The 17500-nt window shown below is 42.3% G+C and overlaps 1 protein-coding gene across 2 annotated transcripts in view; it reads left to right on the top strand.

Moving 5' to 3' along the window:
* Positions 1–17500, top strand: part of LOC135101948 (uncharacterized) — an 84450-nt gene that overhangs the window by 55375 nt on the left and 11575 nt on the right. Inside the window, exon 2 of one of the 2 annotated variants that reach the window (XM_064006394.1) lies at positions 2887–2942. The exons of the other annotated variant lie outside the window; for it this stretch is intronic. Within the exon in view, the coding sequence (XP_063862464.1) occupies positions 2887–2910 (24 nt within the window). The 3' untranslated portion in view covers positions 2911–2942. Of the gene's footprint in view, positions 1–2886; positions 2943–17500 lie in introns of those variants that run through there. 2 annotated transcript variants of the gene reach the window in all.

The raw sequence follows: 17500 nt of genomic DNA, 5'->3' as shown, positions 1-17500 counted from the left end.
TTTAATCTTTGTTTTCTTCTCTTATCTCATAATATTCCCTCTTCTTTTCTCACTACTCACTTTCCGTTCTTTTTTCCGTTGTCTGCTCTGCTTTCCCCCCCCCCCCCGCTAAAGAGACCCATCTTACTTCTGCAGAACACCTGAGGACCTCGCTAATTGACTTTATCCTTGTCACTTACCTGAGATACCTTTAGCTCCTGACACACACACACACACACACACACACACACACACACACACACACACACACACACACACACACACACACACACACACACACACAGAGAGAGAGAGAGAGAGAGAGAGAGAGAGAGAGAGAGAGAGAGAGAGAGAGAGAGAGAGAGGCACATTCGTAAAAACTTGGAAGAAAATACGAGGGAAAAATATGAAAAAAAGAATTGGTAGGAGTGAAAGGATAACGAGAAAGATGTAGAGAGAGAGAGAGAGAGAGAGAGAGAGAGAGAGAGAGAGAGAGAGAGAGAGAGAGAGAGAGAGAGAGAGAGAGAGAGAGGTCTGCGGCTGAGGTGGCGAGGCGGCGACCCTTGTTTACTTTCTTAACATCATGAAATTATCATGAACCAGAACGTGGGAGGAGGAGGAGGAGGAGCAGGGAGATTTCGATAGTAGCACACCAAGGAAATGCTCTCTCTCTCTCTCTCTCTCTCTCTCTCTCAACACAACCTCAAGTGAACCAGTGAGTTGAAGCTTCGAGTTCATTCCCCTCACTCGAGTTAGGAACAGTCTTGCTCCACACACACACACACACACACACACACACACACACCAATTAATGTCTTTCGTTAACTTTTTTCTCTATACTTACCACTTACGTCTTGAAATAATCCACGACTTACACGTCCCTAATCACGTACAAGGACGCTGAGATGGTGGCAGTGGGAACACACAAATACGCCTTCTGAGGTTGTCATTTCTGCAGCTCAGCCAATGAGCGTGTGCCTCTTGGTGCTGCGTCACGTGCTGCAGCCAATCACGACACTGGGAATTGAACCAAGGCAAAGAGGAAAGTTTAAGTGAAGGAAATGATGATGTTATATAATAAGAATTGATAGACTAGTTCATGATTGTCTGTCTATTTATTTATTTATTTTGCTTAGTTATCAGTTTAAAATGCACAGCTTGTTGCATGTACATTCAGTTAGACTACAAGCTGAATTGTTTTTCTTTCAGTTGTGTATGGCAACTTAAAACGAGAATGTTACAAATACACAACACTTAACTCACTGTTTTGTAAGAGAGCGATTATTGAATTACATATCATTTCATTTTCAAACCCAGTGGAGAATATTAAAACACTACCGCCTTGAGAGAGAGTTATGTGATATTATAATAAATTTCTAAGTTACATATTAGGTATATTTCGGTTAGGTTGTGATTTCCATTAGGTACTTAGTGTAGGTCGTCATTTGGTCATTAGGTACTTAATTATGGTCGTGATCACCACTAGGTACTTAGTATAGGTCGTGACATCCTTTAGGTACTGTGCATAGACTGTGATTTCCATTAAGTATAGATAAAATAATATAGGTCGTAATTTTCATGATAATATTACAATCGGTTCATTCCTGAGTAGAGCATCGCAAGGCAGCTGAGTGCATCCACCTGTTACCTGCTGATGATGATGGTGATGGGGACGATTTTAATGATGATGATGATGATGATGATGCTGCTTGTTACCTGGGCAGCGAGAGTCGGATTACGGTGGGCAGAGGATACGAAGGGCGGGATTTAAAGCTTTAAGGATCCGGATTATCCCTCCATTTCTCCTTCCCTCCTTCCTCCGGTTTGTTTTCTCGCTAAGATTTCCGCAAAGGGCATTAGGGAGGCTTGTCTGTGTTTGTTTGTTTGTTTGTTTGTTTGTTTGTTTGTTTGTTTGTTTGGGTATTTATTGCTTTGTTTATGATTTAAGTGTTATTTTCACGTAGATTCTGTTTTTGTTTGTTTTTTTGTTTTGGTTCTTTATTGGTTTGTTTGTGATTTATTTGTTATTTTCTCTTATTTTTAGCTTCTGTATATTTACTTTTTATTTTCACGTTGCATTTGTATTTTGTATTTATGACTTTGTTCTATAATCTCCTTTGTCTTTTACTTAATCCATTACCTACAGTTTGCTTGAGAAAGAACAGGTGGCACTCAAGACGCTCAGGTGTTAATGAAAGCATCAGTCTTCCTTCCCTTAACTCTCCTCCTTCATTAATTCCTCCTTTCCATTACTTGCATTTTCTCTTCCCATAGCATCTCCTCCACCTCCTCCTCCTCCTGATCCCCCTCGCTAGCCATCATCAAGTATCACACACTCACACACACACACACACACACACACACACACACACACACACACACACACACACACACACACACACACACACACACACACACACACACACGAGGTCATCCCCTCCGCCTTGTTTGTTTTGTTCGGTACATTGAGTGAGAGGTGAGAGGCCTGTCTGTTATGTTCTCTCTTCCTCTCCCTCCCCCTCCATTCCTTCCTCTTCCTCAGCCTTCCTCCGTACTCTCTCCCTCTTTCTCTCTCTCTCTCTCTCTCTCTCTCTCTCTCTCTCTCTCTCTCTCTCTCTCTCTCTCTCTCTCTCTCTCTCTCTCTCTCTCCCCTGAAACGTCCATGAAGAACTTAATCGTGTTGTTATTATTATTATTATTATTATTATTATTATTATTATTATTATTATTATTATTATTATTATTATTATTAAAACTGTGTGTGTGTGTGTGTGTGTGTGTGTGTGTGTCTGAGAGAGAGAGAGAGAGAGAGAGAGAGAGAGAGAGAGAGAGAGAGAGAGAGAGAGAGAGAGAGAGAGAGAGAAATAACCTAAAGAAAAAATCTAACCAAATCTCTCATCTTTTCAGGTATGTCGGGCATCCTCGCCTTGAACGCCCCTCCCCACACACACACTCTCTCTCTCTCTCTCTCTCTCTCTCTCTCTCTCTCTCTCTCTCTCTCTCTCTCTCTCTCTCTCTCTCTCTCTCTCTCTCTCTCTCTCTCTCTCTCTCTCTCTCCTGCCCGGAACACTCAAGGCGGGCGTCCAGGTAACCAGGTAATCCTCAGGTGACCTCGAGGGACACAAAGGGTGCATCCCGTCACTGGGTATCTTCCTCCCTTTCTTATCGCCTCCTTATCGCGTGGCCAGTGTCTCGGCTGTTTGTGTCCCTGTCATTGTCTGTTTGGCGTGAATGTCGTTGTTCTTGTCTTTTCATATCTTACTGTCTGTCTTGTTATTTCTTTATTTTCTTTTTTCTTTTTTCATGTCTCACTCTCGCCGTCTCTTCTGATTTCTTTATTTTTCTTTCTTTTTTGTATTCTCTTCGTCTCTTTTTATGTCTGTATTTACTTCCTTTTTTTCATATCTCACTCTCTTTATCTCTTCTTATTTCTTTATTTGTCTCACTTGTTCTTCTGTTTATAATCGATGTTATTAAAGCTTTTTATTTATTTATTTAGCTCTTTCCGTTCAGTATTTTTGTATTTTTTTTTTGTTTATTTATTCCCGACGTTAGGCTGCCTTTTCTTCATGTCACTCTCCCTCCCTTCGTATTCCTTCTATTTTATTATTTTTCTATTTATCCCCGATTGTAGATTGGATTTCTTTTCATGTCTCGCTCTTTCTGTTACTTCTTATTTCTCTATTTTCTTCGTTCCTGTGTCTTCTTCGTTACGTTACATTCTTTTTCGTACTATATCTCTCTGTCTCTTCTCTTTATTTTCTTCCTTCACTTTTGTTTTCCACGTTACTTTACTTACTTTTTCTTCTTTTGCTTCTTCCATACAATTCTTTCCTTCCCTTCGTGATCTTACCTAGTTTTCTCCCTCCTTCATATCTTCCTTCATTATTCCTTCCTTCCATAATCCCTTCGTCCTTCAGTTCCTCCTTTACAATCCTTCATCCATGTCTTCTTTCATAAAAAGCATCCTTCATAATTCCTTCCTTCTTATTTGGACATCACTTCTCAGCCCAGCCTTCTATATTCGTACATTTTTTTTTTCGTTTCTTCTTCAGCATTCATTCTCAATAATCATACTTTCTTTCATCCGTCTTTCACAAACATCTTTCACAGTGCTTTCCTTCTTTCTTCTACGTAACTTCACGGCCCACCCATCCTTCCATCATCTTAGTCCTTTTCGTTCCTGCTTCAACATCCATTCTCGTTAATCATATCTTCTTTCATCCCTCTTTCTCAAACATCCTTCGTAATTGCTTCCTTCTTCCTTCCTTCCTCCTTCCTTCTACATAACTTCACAGCCCATCCTTCCATCATAATCCTACATCTTTCTTCATCCCTTCATCTTTCATCCTCCCATGATCCCACCCACACCAATCCTTCCTCCCATCTTCTCTTTCACTAATACTTTCCTTCCTTCTTTCCCTTCTTCAACATCTATCCTCCCCATGATCCTATACCTTCCTCCCATCCTCCTTCCTGGCCGCCTTCATATGCCTTCCATATCTGCGTCATTATCGTTTGTCTCACGGATCGCTTCGAAGCTGACAAGGGCGCGGAGGAGGAGGAGGAGGAGCAGGAGGGTATGGACGAGGCGAAGAAGGAAACGACGGAAGGGAGAAGGGAAAAGAAAGAAAAACGACCACCAGATCAGAAACTTGTCAGGAAAACGTAAGTGAATGAAGAGAAATTAACTTGAGAATAATGAACAAAGTGTAGAGTTTGGTGACTTATGACAATTCGAATGAAAGGGAGAAAGAAAGATATACTGAGGTAAATGTAGAGATTAGTAATTTAAAATGAAAGAGGGAGAAAAAAAAAGCATTCGGTGACATGAAAACACGAAAGAAAGAAAAGGAATAAAAAAAGGGCTAAATACAGACATCAGTAACTTAAAATGAGTGAAGAAAGAAAGGAAATAAACTAAAAGAGCAATCAAATTTAGGTATGAATAATGTAAAAAAAAAATGAGATACAAACAGGAAGGGAAGCAAAAAAAAAAAAAAAATGCGTGATGCAGCTTTTCAAAAAAATAGATTTAGAGAAAATAGTGAAACATACACCGAACACGAAAGCTGAATAATGAAAAGAGAATGAATGAACAAAATGCATGACGGAACTGAGCTCCAAAATATCAAGAAGGGAAAATATATGAAAAAAAAAACAATAACAAATTTTGTGATACAGGAAGACTTGTGAAAACAGACACAAAAAGAAAGAAAAATACTGAGCAATCCGAGCACGAAAATTGAATAATAAAAAGAGAGAATATAAAAGATGCACCCAACGAGTGAGACACAAGAAGGAAGAAGGAAAATAAAGGAAAACTACGGAAACTCAGCAAAATTCGTGATGTATTACAGCGACTTCTGTTGGACAATAGAGAAACAAAGAATCATAAAGTTGAGAAGACATCACATGACGGAGATGGAGAAGGGGGAAAAAATACAAAGATATAAAGAAAACTAAACGGAATTCGTGAAGATCATTCTTAAAGAAATAAACTAAAATCAAAACATATATATTGAATAACGAAAAGGAAAAAAAAAAAACTGGCAAACATATTCTACAAGAAATACACGAAAAGAAATAAGAGAGAAACAAGAGGATGAGGAGAAGGAGGAAGATGTAACAGACGAAGGCACTGAAGGAAGACCAGCCTGGAGGAATCCTGAAGAAATGCAGGACTTCAGGAAAGGACAAGAATGGAGGAAGGAAGAATAGAAGGATTTCACGGGGAAGAAGAGAAGGGAGGAGGAAGGGAAGAAGGAAAAACAAATAAAAAAAAAATGGGAGAGATTGAGTCATAGAAACGTCCAAAGTTTGACATCATGTAAGAGAGAGAGAGAGAGAGAGAGAGAGAGAGAGAGAGAGAGAGAGAGAGAGAGAGAGAGAGAGAGAGAGAGAGAGAGAGAGATACTACTTTGGTGCTTCAGAAATGTGTTGCTTCCTGTTACTTAATCCGTTTGAGAGAGAGAGACAGAGAGAGAGAGAGAGAGAGAGAGAGAGAGAGAGAGAGAGAGAGAGAGAGAGAGAGAGAGAGAGAGAGAGAGAGAGAGAGAGTTCCTGCATGTGTTTGAGAATCATGCTGCCCTTTTCTACATAATCCGTGTGTGTGTCAGAGAGAGAGAGAGAGAGAGAGAGAGAGAGAGAGAGAGAGAGAGAGAGAGAGAGAGAGAGAGAGAGAGAGAGAGAGAGACCCTGTTAGCTTCCCTCTGTGTTGTAGGATCATGTTGCTTCTTGCTGCTTGATCTGAGAGAGAGAGAGAGAGAGAGAGAGAGAGAGAGAGAGAGAGAGAGAGAGAGAGAGAGAGAGAGAGAGAGAGAGAGAGAGAGAGGACCCAGCTAGCTTGTTGCAGTGTGTTTCGGAATTTGCTCGTTTCGTCTGCCTAATCCGGCCGCTACTTTGAAGGCGAATTTCGGGTTGCGTTCAGGAAGTGTTGCTGAATATGCGTGTGTTGCTCTTTGGGTGTCCAGTTGTAGGCAGGTTGTGTTGCTGCTAAATTTGCCTTTTGTGTTCTCGTTAGTGTTGCTGTTGTGGGTTTTTATGTTTATTTGAGCAGTTCGTTTGATTTTATTTGTCTGTCTTCCATTCTCTCTCTCTCTCTCTCTCTCTCTCTCTCTCTCTCTCTCTCTCTCTCTCTCTCTCTCTCTCTCTCTCTCTCTCTCTCTCAAAACCACATTTTTTTTTTTTCCAGTGCTGTCTGACGCATAAAATAAAATTAAATAGACAACAAAGAAAGAAGGAAAAAATAAAGAATGAACGTAACAATGGAGTGAAAAAATATATAATGTATAATACAACTCACTTTACTGCAAATGAAAAACATAAATTAGGAAAAAAAAATCAGGTAAATTTGTTGAGAAAATCTTGGAGTGAGGAGGAAGAAAGGAAGAATGAAAGAAGGAGAGGAGGAGGAGGAGGAGAGGAGGGAGGAAAGAAGAGGAGTGGTAGTACTACTGAGTGTTAAGTGGTTTGGGGAGGAGAAAAAATTAAGGAGAGAGGTGAATGTGTCTAGTAGAGAGAGAGAGAGAGAGAGAGAGAGAGAGAGAGAGAGAGAGAGAGAGAGAGAGAGAGAGAGAGAGAGAGAGAGAGAGAGAGAGAGAGAGAGAGAGAGAGAGAGAAAGAGGAGGAGCTCTGTTTGGGGTCGAAGGGGAGATGATAAAAAGCATGTAGGTAGTAAATGAGAGGAAAAGGAGATAAAGGGAGGAGTGGGAGAGAAAGGAGACAAGTGGGGAAAGAGAGAAGGAAAGAAAGAAAAAGGCGTAGCAGGAGTAGTTGTTATATTGTTATTGTTATTATTCTTGTTGTTTGTTGTTGCAAAATTAATAGCGAAGTGATAATATGCTACTACTACTACTACTACTACTACTACTACTACTACTACTACTACTACTACTACTACTACTACTACTACTGCGTGCAATATCAGTGAGCCGCTGTAATGGTAGCGGGCATTGTAGTAGTAGTAGTAGTAGTAGTAGTAGCAGCAGCAAGATCAGTAACAACAGGAAGTAACAGGAAGTAAACATTTCACGCAGGGAAGCAACAGAACGCTTGACTTGTGATCTTTCTAAAATTTCTGATTGGGGCAGAGCAAACTTGGTATTGTTCAATGCCTCAAAAACTCAATTCCTCCATCTATCAACTCGACACAACCTTCCAGACAACTATACCCTCTTCTTCAATGGCACTCAACTGTCCCCCTCTTCTACACTGAACATCCTCGGTCTGTCCTTTACTTATAATCTGAACTGGAAACTTAGCATCTCATCTCTAGCTAAAACAGCTTCTATGAAGTTAGGTGTTCTGAAACGTCTCCGCCAGTTATTCTCACCCCCCAGCTGCTAACTCTGTACAAGGGCCTTATCCGTCCATGTATGGAGTATGCTTCACATGTCTGGGGGTTCCACTCATACTGCTCTTCTAGACAGGGTGGAATCAAAAGCTTTTCGTCTCATAAACTCCTCTCCTCTAACTGACTGTCTTCAGCCTCTCTTTCACCGCCGCAATGTTGCATCTCTAGCTGTCTTCTACCGCTATTTTCATGCTAACTGCTCTTCTGATCTTGCTAACTGCATGCCTCCCCTCCTCCCGCGGCCTCGCTGCACAAGACTTTCTTCTTTCTCTCACCTCTATTCTGTCCACCTCTCTAATGCAAGAGTTAACCAGTATTCTCAATCATTCATCCCTTTCTCTGGTAAACTCTGGAACTCCCTGCCTGCTTCTGCATTTCCACCTTCCTATGACTTGAATTCCTTCAAGAGGAAGGTTTCAAGACACTTATCTTTCAATTTTTGACTACCGCTTTGGACCCTTTTTATGGGACTGGCATTTCAGTGGGAATTTTTTTTTTAATCGGATTTTTGTTGCCCTTGGTCAGTGTCCCTCCTACATAAAAAAAAAAAACTATAGATGTAGTAATAGTAGTAGTAGCACTAGTTGTTTTGTAATAGTAGTTGATGTTTTTAATAGTTGTTCTAGAGCTGAGATTTCAAGGGGGGACAACAAACTACAAAAGATGAGGAGAACAGGGAGAAAGGAGAGGAAAAAGGAGGAGGGAGGAGGAGAGAGGGAGACATGGAGTACTGAAGTGAATGAAAGTAAGGGAGGGAAGGAGGAAGTAAGGAGGGAGGGAGGTAGGGAGGCGTGGAAGGAAAAGGGTGTTCTTCAGGTGCTAGTGTTGCAGTAATGAACCCTCAAGAGGTGTGGCTTTCTCTCCCCTCTCACACATTCACACATTACACTCCTCCTCCTCCTCCTCCTCCTCGTTTGCCGCTGGGAGGTTGAGAGAGAGAGAGAGAGAGAGAGAGAGAGAGAGAGAGAGAGAGAGAGAGAGAGAGAGAGAGAGAGAGAGAGAGAGAGAGAGAGAGAGAGGATATAGTGGAGTGGTGGTTCTGGTTGTGTGTGTGTGTGTGTGTGTGTGTTGTTATTGTTGTTGTCTTTCACTTGTTAATGAGTTGCTTCCTACTTCCTTTTCCTCCTCCTTCCTTCCTCTTACACCTCTTTCCCCTTTGTCATTAATATTTTTTTTTGCACACTTTGTTTTTATTTACTTGTTCCCTGCTCCCGTGTTTTCGAATTATTATTATTATTATTATTATTATTATTATTATTATTATTATTATTATTATTATTATTATTATTATTATTATTATTATTCATACTACTTACTTTATCCCCCAAACCACCACTACCACTATCTGTACCGCAACAACAACAACAACAACAGCAGCAGCAACAACAACAACAACAACAACAACAACAACAACTTCTACTACTACTACTACTACTACTACTACTACTACTACTACTACTACTACTACTACTACTACTACTACTACTACTACTACTACTAATAATAATAATGATAATAACAATACTTGTGCGTCACACCTAAACATTTTTGTCAAGAATATACTAAATAGAAATCTTTCATCTTACGAGAATCAGCTTGTCTTTTCTCCGTCTCATTAAGGTTTTAGTGAGTTTACAGTAAGCTGCATTGTATTCTGTTACGTCGGAAATGATTAAATAATTCTTGCCGGCATTATTCCCCTCTCTGTATTTGCATTACTTCCTTTTTTTTTTTGTTTTACCTTCACTGTCTTTTATTCCTGCCGTCATTGTGCTTCTTGTCGCATCATTTATTTATTTATTTATTTATTTATTTATTTACTTATTGTTATTTCGCAGACGACTCCTTATGACTCTCAGCTTCAACATTTTACACATTATCCCTCCTCTTGTTACGAAGCGTTTCTTGATTTTTGCCTTAAATTCCATGATGTACTTGTGAATATATTGGTTCTTTTCCTTTTCTTTGTCTTGGTTTTTCTCCTTGTCGTTGACCGTGTTGTCAGAGAGAGAGAGAGAGAGAGAGAGAGAGAGAGAGAGAGAGAGAGAGAGAGAGAGAGAGAGCGCTTTGTGAACTCGCAGTGCATGTTGGACAAATGCGTATGACTTACTAATGCCCAGACAGGACTGACTACTTGCAGAACTCCCACGTGTGTAAATGATGGAAGAGAGAGAGAGAGAGAGAGAGAGAGAGAGAGAGAGAGAGAGAGAGAGAGAGAGAGAGAGAGAGAGAGAGAGAGAGAGAGAGCAAAGACAAGCAGACAGAATAATCCGCATTAAGACAGTGGTTTCCTCAGAGCCAAGAAGCGAAGCAGTAACGCAATACTAAGACGTGAGGAAGGTGTTTAGACCGACACTCAGGCGACACACAGGGGAGGGGGAGGGTAGGAGAAGCTGGGAGAGGGAGGAGGAGGATTGGTGGGGAATTAATGGGGAAGGGGGCGGGAAGGAAGACGATGAAGTTCTTGGAAGAAGTGCTTGCTCCCTGACTTCGCATACATGGCGGGGTTTACTGCTGGCATGCTTTGGCGGTGGCGGCTGCGGTGGTGGTGGTGGTGGTGGTGGTAGTGGTGGTGGTGGTTGTGGTGGTGGTGGTGGTGGCCGTGGTGGTGGTGGGACTAAAGCTGGTATTATACAGGGAACGTTTACTCGAACAAACGTCCCTTTCGTGAACGCGTGTTGCCTCAACAAGGATTTGCCGCTGAAACGAGGAACGCTTGCTGAGGGAAATGATCTTTGCTCGCAACGGGATGCCGACTATTGAAATAATGGCATTGCGAGTCACCACACTAAAGAGTTATGAAGAGAACGTGTACTGATGGACTTCATGAAACTCGAGAGAGGAAAGATTTTACGTGTGCTTGTTGAAATTATCCTTCTTTGTACAGGGATGCAAACTATTGAAATAATGTAATTGCGAGTCACCACACTAGAATATTAACAGATAAACTTTGACTGTTGAACTTTATAACACTCAGGGTAGCAAAGTTTTTAGTTGTGCATGTTGCAATTTGTTTTCGTTCACGTTTTCAAAGCAATGATGTACTAAGTAGGTTAGGTTAAGTTAAATGAGGTGCCCTGAGCCGCGACCTGCCATCACTTTAGCACTGTCTCCACCCTAACGTATTCCCTGTGCGTGCGTGGCTAAACAGCGAGGCAGGGTGAGTGAAAGTATGAATCTCAATATATCCATGATGATGCTTGGTATTGACTTCATAACGGCAACCTTTCCCTGCCCTGGTGTGCTTTTGGCTAATTCGTCTGGGGGTCACTGTGCTGTCTGAATGTTGATAGTTGTGCTCCTGTTCATGGAAACCCTGCCACCACCTAAGGGAATGTGCTCCGCCCGTGTAATCCAGGCTTGAGGAAGTGGAATGGCTGAAGAAGCTCTCTTGTTTGTCACGTGATATTTCTTGGTGTGTGTGTGTGTGTGTGTGTGTGTGTGTGTGTGTGTGTGTGTGTGTGTGTGTGTGTGTGTGTGTGTGTGTGTGTGTGTGTGTGTGTGTGTCAATACAGGTTTTTTTCTTAAGTGGTCCTAGTTTTACTCATACCTCCGAACACAAATCTCTTACCTCCCCCCACCTTTTTCTCCTCCTCCTCCTCCTCCTCCTCCTCCTCCTCCTCCTCAAAGTGCTGTCGGAGTCGTGTTATTTAGTTGCTTCAATTTGCCGCGACGAAACTGAAGATTTGACTGTCTGTTTGGGCTGTCCTTCCTTTTCTTTTCTCCTTTCGCTTCTTACAAAATTTCGCCCTCAGACGTACATTTCTCTAGACAGGTTATTTTTTCTTTTAGTTGTTTTATTGTTTTGCTTCTTATTGTTTAACTTCTCTTATTTTTCGTCTTACTTTATAATTCGTTATTTTCATTGTTTTCTTATTAATTCATTACTTTTTCGTTTTTCTTCTTTTTAACTCAGTTTCTAATTATTTTATTTTTAATAATTTTTCTTATTGTTTAACTCCTTATTTTCCATTCTTTTCTAATTGTTTTTCACTTAGATTTCTTGCCATGCGCTCCGTTCGATTTCTAAATTATTTGTTCTTTTCCAGTCTATTTTTTATGCTTTTATATTTAACACTATCCGCTAATGGAGAAAATAAGCCATTTCACTCATTAGAACAGAGTAACTTTGCTGGCGAGATGGCTATCATACTCATCTTGCAAAGTAGAGAACCTGGGAGCGCTCCTCTCCTCCTGCTCGTGAAATATTTAAGGGAGGTCAAGACGATACCTTCCTTTCCTCATTCATGTTAATTTCCCTGCCCCGGCAAACAGGCTCTTGGGTGGGAGGTGAGCCAAGGTTCATGCCTGGGGTGGAAGAAGCGCAGAATGTTCTCCCTCAAGGTGGGCATTAAAGGCGCCTCATGCACGCCACCACGCCCATAAACACGGCGCCCTAATCCCCTTCAAACTGGCGTGGGGGAGTATCTCATGCAATCCCCTCCTTAGTTGAGAGGTTCACTCTTGCTGGGGAATACTAAATGGCTTTCCTCCTCCTCTTCTTCCTCATCCTCTTCCTCCTCCTCCATTCTTCGGCCTCGCCAAATAACCCGCCAGAACGCGCCAAAAATTAAAATCCCGACGCGAAACATTTGTGAGAGAGATTATGGAAATTACATGTTGTCTTTTCACACCCACGAAGAGTACAGACCCTCGTTCCTCCTTCCCTGCCTTACCTTGCTGAAGTGTCCTGTCCTGTCTTCTCTGCCTTGCCTCCTTCCTCTCCTCTTCCTCTCACTGTCGTTTCATGATCTCATCTTTACTTTTTCTTCTCTCTATCCTTACTTCTTTCATTAATTTTCATTCTCCATGCATTCTTTTCCCCTCACCCTTTTTCTTTTTGTCTTCACTTCTTATCTCGTTCTTTCCTTCCTTCATCTGTCTGCCTTCCTTCCATCCACCCATTTCCTCCTCCTCTCCATCCATCGTTTTCTTCTTTCTCCTCCATCATTCCCTCTTTCCTAAACACCACCCACGCCCATATTTTTAAAGCAACTCTCAATCATCATTAATAACTTAGTCCATCCTTTGAACGCCACCTACTCCGCAATCTTCTACACTGTGACCTGCTCTGGGGTTCACGCGCGCTGGAGAGGTCAAGGGCGCGCTGAGGGGATGGGGGAGGGGCAGGTCACGCGGGTCACAGGGATCAAAATAGGTCGTTTTATTCTGTGATTTGTCAGATTCCGGTGCTGGCGAGTTGGTCAGGATATTGTTTTAAGTTGCCTCATTTCCGTCCCCTCCTTCCTGTCCCTTCCTCACCCCCTCTACTGTTCCCTTTCCTCCTCCTCTTCGTCTTCCATCTCCTCATTATCATTATCTTCGTCCTTGTTTTCCTTCTCATCATTTTTATGGTTTCACTTGTTCTCCTCTTGTCTTCGCGTCTCCCAGCATATTTTCACAGCCTTTTCCTCCTCCTCCTCTTTCTCCTTGTCCACCTCTTTCTGCTCCTCCATCTGGTTTCCCTCGAGAGTGAAACTTAATTTTAAGGTCAACTGGCGAGGAGATAAGGGAGGCGTCATCAGCTACCCGGTGGAACATGCAGCTTCGTAATCCTATCTGGAGGAGGAGGAGGAGGAGGAGGAGGAGGAGGAGGAGGAGGAGGATGAGGATGAAGCCCATTCGACACTCCTCCCTAAGCAGCCTAACTTACCGTGCCAAGACATCGTAAAATAGCCCCATTAAACCTTTGCTCCTCCCTCCCATTTTTTTAACCCTCACTTCTGGCCCTTGAAAGAACCGGCGCTTTTGTTATTGTGTTGTTTTAGTCCGAGGAGGAAGAGGAGGCGAAGGTGGTTGTGGTGGTGGTGGAGGAGGAGGAGGAGGAGGAGGAGGAGGAGGAGGAGGAGGAGGAGGAGGAGGAGGAGGCTGGTCGTGGGTTTGGTCTTTGTATTTTGAAATGCGATTGTGGATGCATTTGTGTTTAGGCTTAAATTTAATTCTCTCTCTCTCTCTCTCTCTCTCTCTCTCTCTCTCTCTCTCTCTCTCTCTCTCTCTCTCTCTCTCTCTCTCTCTCTCTCTCTCTCTCTCTCTCTCTCTCTCTCTCTCTCTCTCTCAGATATTCTCTACTCATTGTTATTATTCATTAAAAATCCAAACTGAATAAAACAAGAGAAAAATTCTACTACTACTACTACTACTACTACTACTACTACTACTACTACTACTACTACTACTACTACTACTACTACTACTACTACTACTACTACTACTACTACTTATCCTCATTTACCACTACTTATGTGATAGACTACTGTAGTGTTTCTTTTCTCATCAATTTTTTTTTTTTTTGTCACATCGTAGTTTATTTTATTTCTGCTCTATACGGTATCTGCCTTTTGACGCTGATAAGGATGGTGATGATGATGATGATGATGATGATGATGGTAATGGTGGTGGTAGTGATGGTGGTTGTGTGTCTCCGTCATTGCAAAAACTGTATTGTAGTTTGATGGACATATACCTGAGAGAGGAATGAGAATGAAGAAGTGAATGAGAGAGAGAGAGAGAGAGAGAGAGAGAGAGAGAGAGAGAGAGAGAGAGAGAGAGAGAGAGAGTAGCAGTTGACCTCCCCTCGTGTTGTTGTTGGCGAGTCAGTCTGTCTTACCTTTTCTGGCTTGACTCAATAATCGCTGACTGATGTCTCGTGTTTCCCTTCTGACTTGGTTTGGCGCTCAGGTCTACACTCGTCCTCTTCCTCTTCCTCTTTTTCCTCCTCTCCCTCCTTCTCTTTCTCATCGTTCTTTTCCTCTTTCCTCTTCATGTACGTATCCTGCACCCCTTTCCTTCTGCCCTTCCAGTTCACTCTCTTCCTTCCTTAACACTTTCCACAGTCCCTCTTCCCTTCCTTTGTCTCCTTACTTTCTCTTCTCTTCTACTCTCTCTCTCTCTCTCTCTCTCTCTCTCTCTCTCTCTCTCTCTCTCTCTCTCTCTCTCTCTCTCTCTCTCTCTCTCTCTCTCTCTCTCTCTCTCTCTCTCTCTCTCTCTCGCACATTCTGTTATCTCCTTCCTTCTTTCCCATACTCCTAGCATTTGAGCTCTTGTCTATCTTTTTTTTTCTCTTTTCATTGCATTCTTTTTTATTTCTTTACTTTTCCTTTATCTTTGCCTTTACCTTCTATATTGGTCATTTTTCCTTAAATTTACCTCTGACTTTTCCTTCTTTTCCTTTTCTCTACTCCATCCACACGTTCAATTCAAAGACCATCTACTTATCCTTTTCTCCTTTCTTGTTTCCCTCTTCCTTTACGTCCCCATCTCCCTTTACGTTTCCATTTTCTGCCCATTCCTACTTTCACTTTGGTCGCGCCGTCTGTAATCCCTTCCTCGCATTTCTTCCCCGCCTCCTCTTCCTCCTCCCTTGTTCCTTGGCCCGTTCACACATATACTCGTAAATCCTAAACTACCCTTCCTTTGTCCTCCACCTGTTTGCCTTTCTCACGCCTTCCTTTCTTCGTCTTAAAACGTGTTAACATTACTTTTCTTTTCTTTTCTTCTTTTTAAATCTCCGCTCCTCCTCCTCCTCCTCCTCCTCCACCTCCTATTCTTCCTCGTGGTCCCAATTCGTTGCTTGTTGTCAGGAGAGATGTTTTTTTTTTTTTTTGGGGGGGGTAGGAGAGTGAGAAAACTCAAAATTATCTCTAACATTCTTTGTCGTCAAGCGGGACGCCACTTCATCTCGTGCGCTCCTCCAGGGTCGCGTGCTGGTTCCCTCACTGATTTCTTTTCTTGGCGTCTAGAGTTCAGTAAGAGGATGAGGAAGAGCGACGAATAGGGAACAGGTGGTGGTAATAGTGTTGGGCTCCGTAGATGAATGACTCGTTACTAGCTGCTGCTGTTGTCTGTTGGTGTCTGATGGCGTCTTTGTGGTCTCCTCCGTTTTATTCTCTTTGCTATCGTTATCTTCGTTCTTCTCCTTTCTACTTTTCATTTCACAGCAATCCTTCAACTGACGTACTTTCCTCCTAGTAAGTTTTTTTTTTTGATAGTTTTTAAATGGAGTAACATTTATTTTCACTCTCCTATCACATTTCATGACTTCTTTTCCTTTGACCTTGCTGTTCTTTTGCCTCTAACTCCGAGAATCTATAATGGAAGCACACACAGGCAGCCGCGTTAGGCCCAGTATAGCTGCTACTGTCTGCTTTGCCTTTGTATTCCTTTGTATTTCCTTGCTCCTTGCCCTTGTCTTCCTCCTTGTCGTTCTCAGCCGCCTCTTCCTCCTCTTCCTCCTCCTCCTACTCCAGGTGTTGCCGCGACCTTCAACACCGGAGGATAATCTTGACCAGTCACATTCACTCACACTGCTCATTGGCCTTTGCCTGTCCCTTAGTCCTCCTCCTCCTCCTCCTCCTCCTCCTCCTCCTCCTCCTCCTCCTCCTCCTCCTCCTCCTCCTCCTCCTCCTCCTCCTCCTCCTCCTCCTCTCTTTAGCCTTGCCTGCCCTCCTCTCTCGCTCCGTCACACCTCGCACCTTCTTGCTAACATTAAGCGTCTTTGTTTACGTAAAATCTTTCTCCCTCCTCCTCCTCCTCCTCCTCCTCGTCGTGACCTTTTCCGTTGGCACCTCCGTCACCTTTTTCCTCTCCCTCTCTGCCGACTCTGGGGACTAGTGCCTCGCGCGTGCACCGAAGAACAGCACTCGTTAATTTCATGGCGGTTGTCTTGAAGCACTGTGATGACTCTAAAGTTGTGATGGTGGTGGTGGTAGTGGTGGTGGTGGTTTTTCCTTCTCGAGTAGTGAGTTTGTCTGTTCATATTTAGAACTTCATTCTTAAATAATTTAGCGTCTTTTCGACATCGAGCAAAGTTTAGTCAAAGTTATTTACGTTTTCAGGGGTGTTTTCATGACTGTGGTGATAGTTTAACAATTATTCTATATCACACTATCCCCGTGGCCTTTGAAAATAGTCCCCCCTGAGAAAACAAAACGGTGAAGAAAACGAGCCGTGCTAATCAGCGGGTGTTGCTCCGAGTCGTGGCGAGGGGCGAGGCAGTGAACGTCCAGTCTCCAAGTGATTCATTCGCCATTGTTAGCTGATTGAGGAAAAGTTACTTGGAGACACCTGGCGACGGGAAGGTAACTAGGATGTAAATTAAAAGAAGTAAAGTGAAAATAAGATAAATAAACGAGTAAAATAGATAAAATAAATAAAAAAAAAAGTCCTACGTATTCCAAGGAGACGGAGGTGAACACTGAGGCAACGCGTCTTCACTTGTATCCTTAAATTCTTCGTTAACTTAAAGGATACAGACAAACAATTCAAGTTTTTACGGGTATCTTTCCCATTAATGATATAGAACTTCTTAAACTATCACAAGAATCATGAAATCGTCCCGGAAAGCCTCAGTAACTAATACAAGTGAAGGTGAGTAAAGATGAATACAAGGAGGTGAATAAGATAAATAAATAAAATAAATAAATAGAAAAAAAGACTCGTACATATTCCAAAGAGACGGAGTTGAACACTGAGGCGCCGAAAGGTTTCAAGCGGACCCTTCTGCCGCGCCTCCACCTTTGCTCTATCGGTCCATTACGTAATTTGTTATCGAATTTTGTGCCTCTTTGTTGATTCAGGAATTATCGGATTAACAGCAGCTGATTCCATTAAGTAGCGTTGCCAACAGACTGAATTGAATTATGTTAAGGATAACTATATGAATTGGAT

The sequence above is a fragment of the Scylla paramamosain genome, chromosome 7, assembly GCF_035594125.1.
Source record: "Scylla paramamosain isolate STU-SP2022 chromosome 7, ASM3559412v1, whole genome shotgun sequence".
NCBI classification, from domain to species: Eukaryota; Metazoa; Arthropoda; class Malacostraca; order Decapoda; family Portunidae; genus Scylla; species Scylla paramamosain.
The sequence above is the reverse complement of the archived record's forward strand: the minus strand, read 5'-3'. Positions and strand labels throughout refer to the sequence as shown.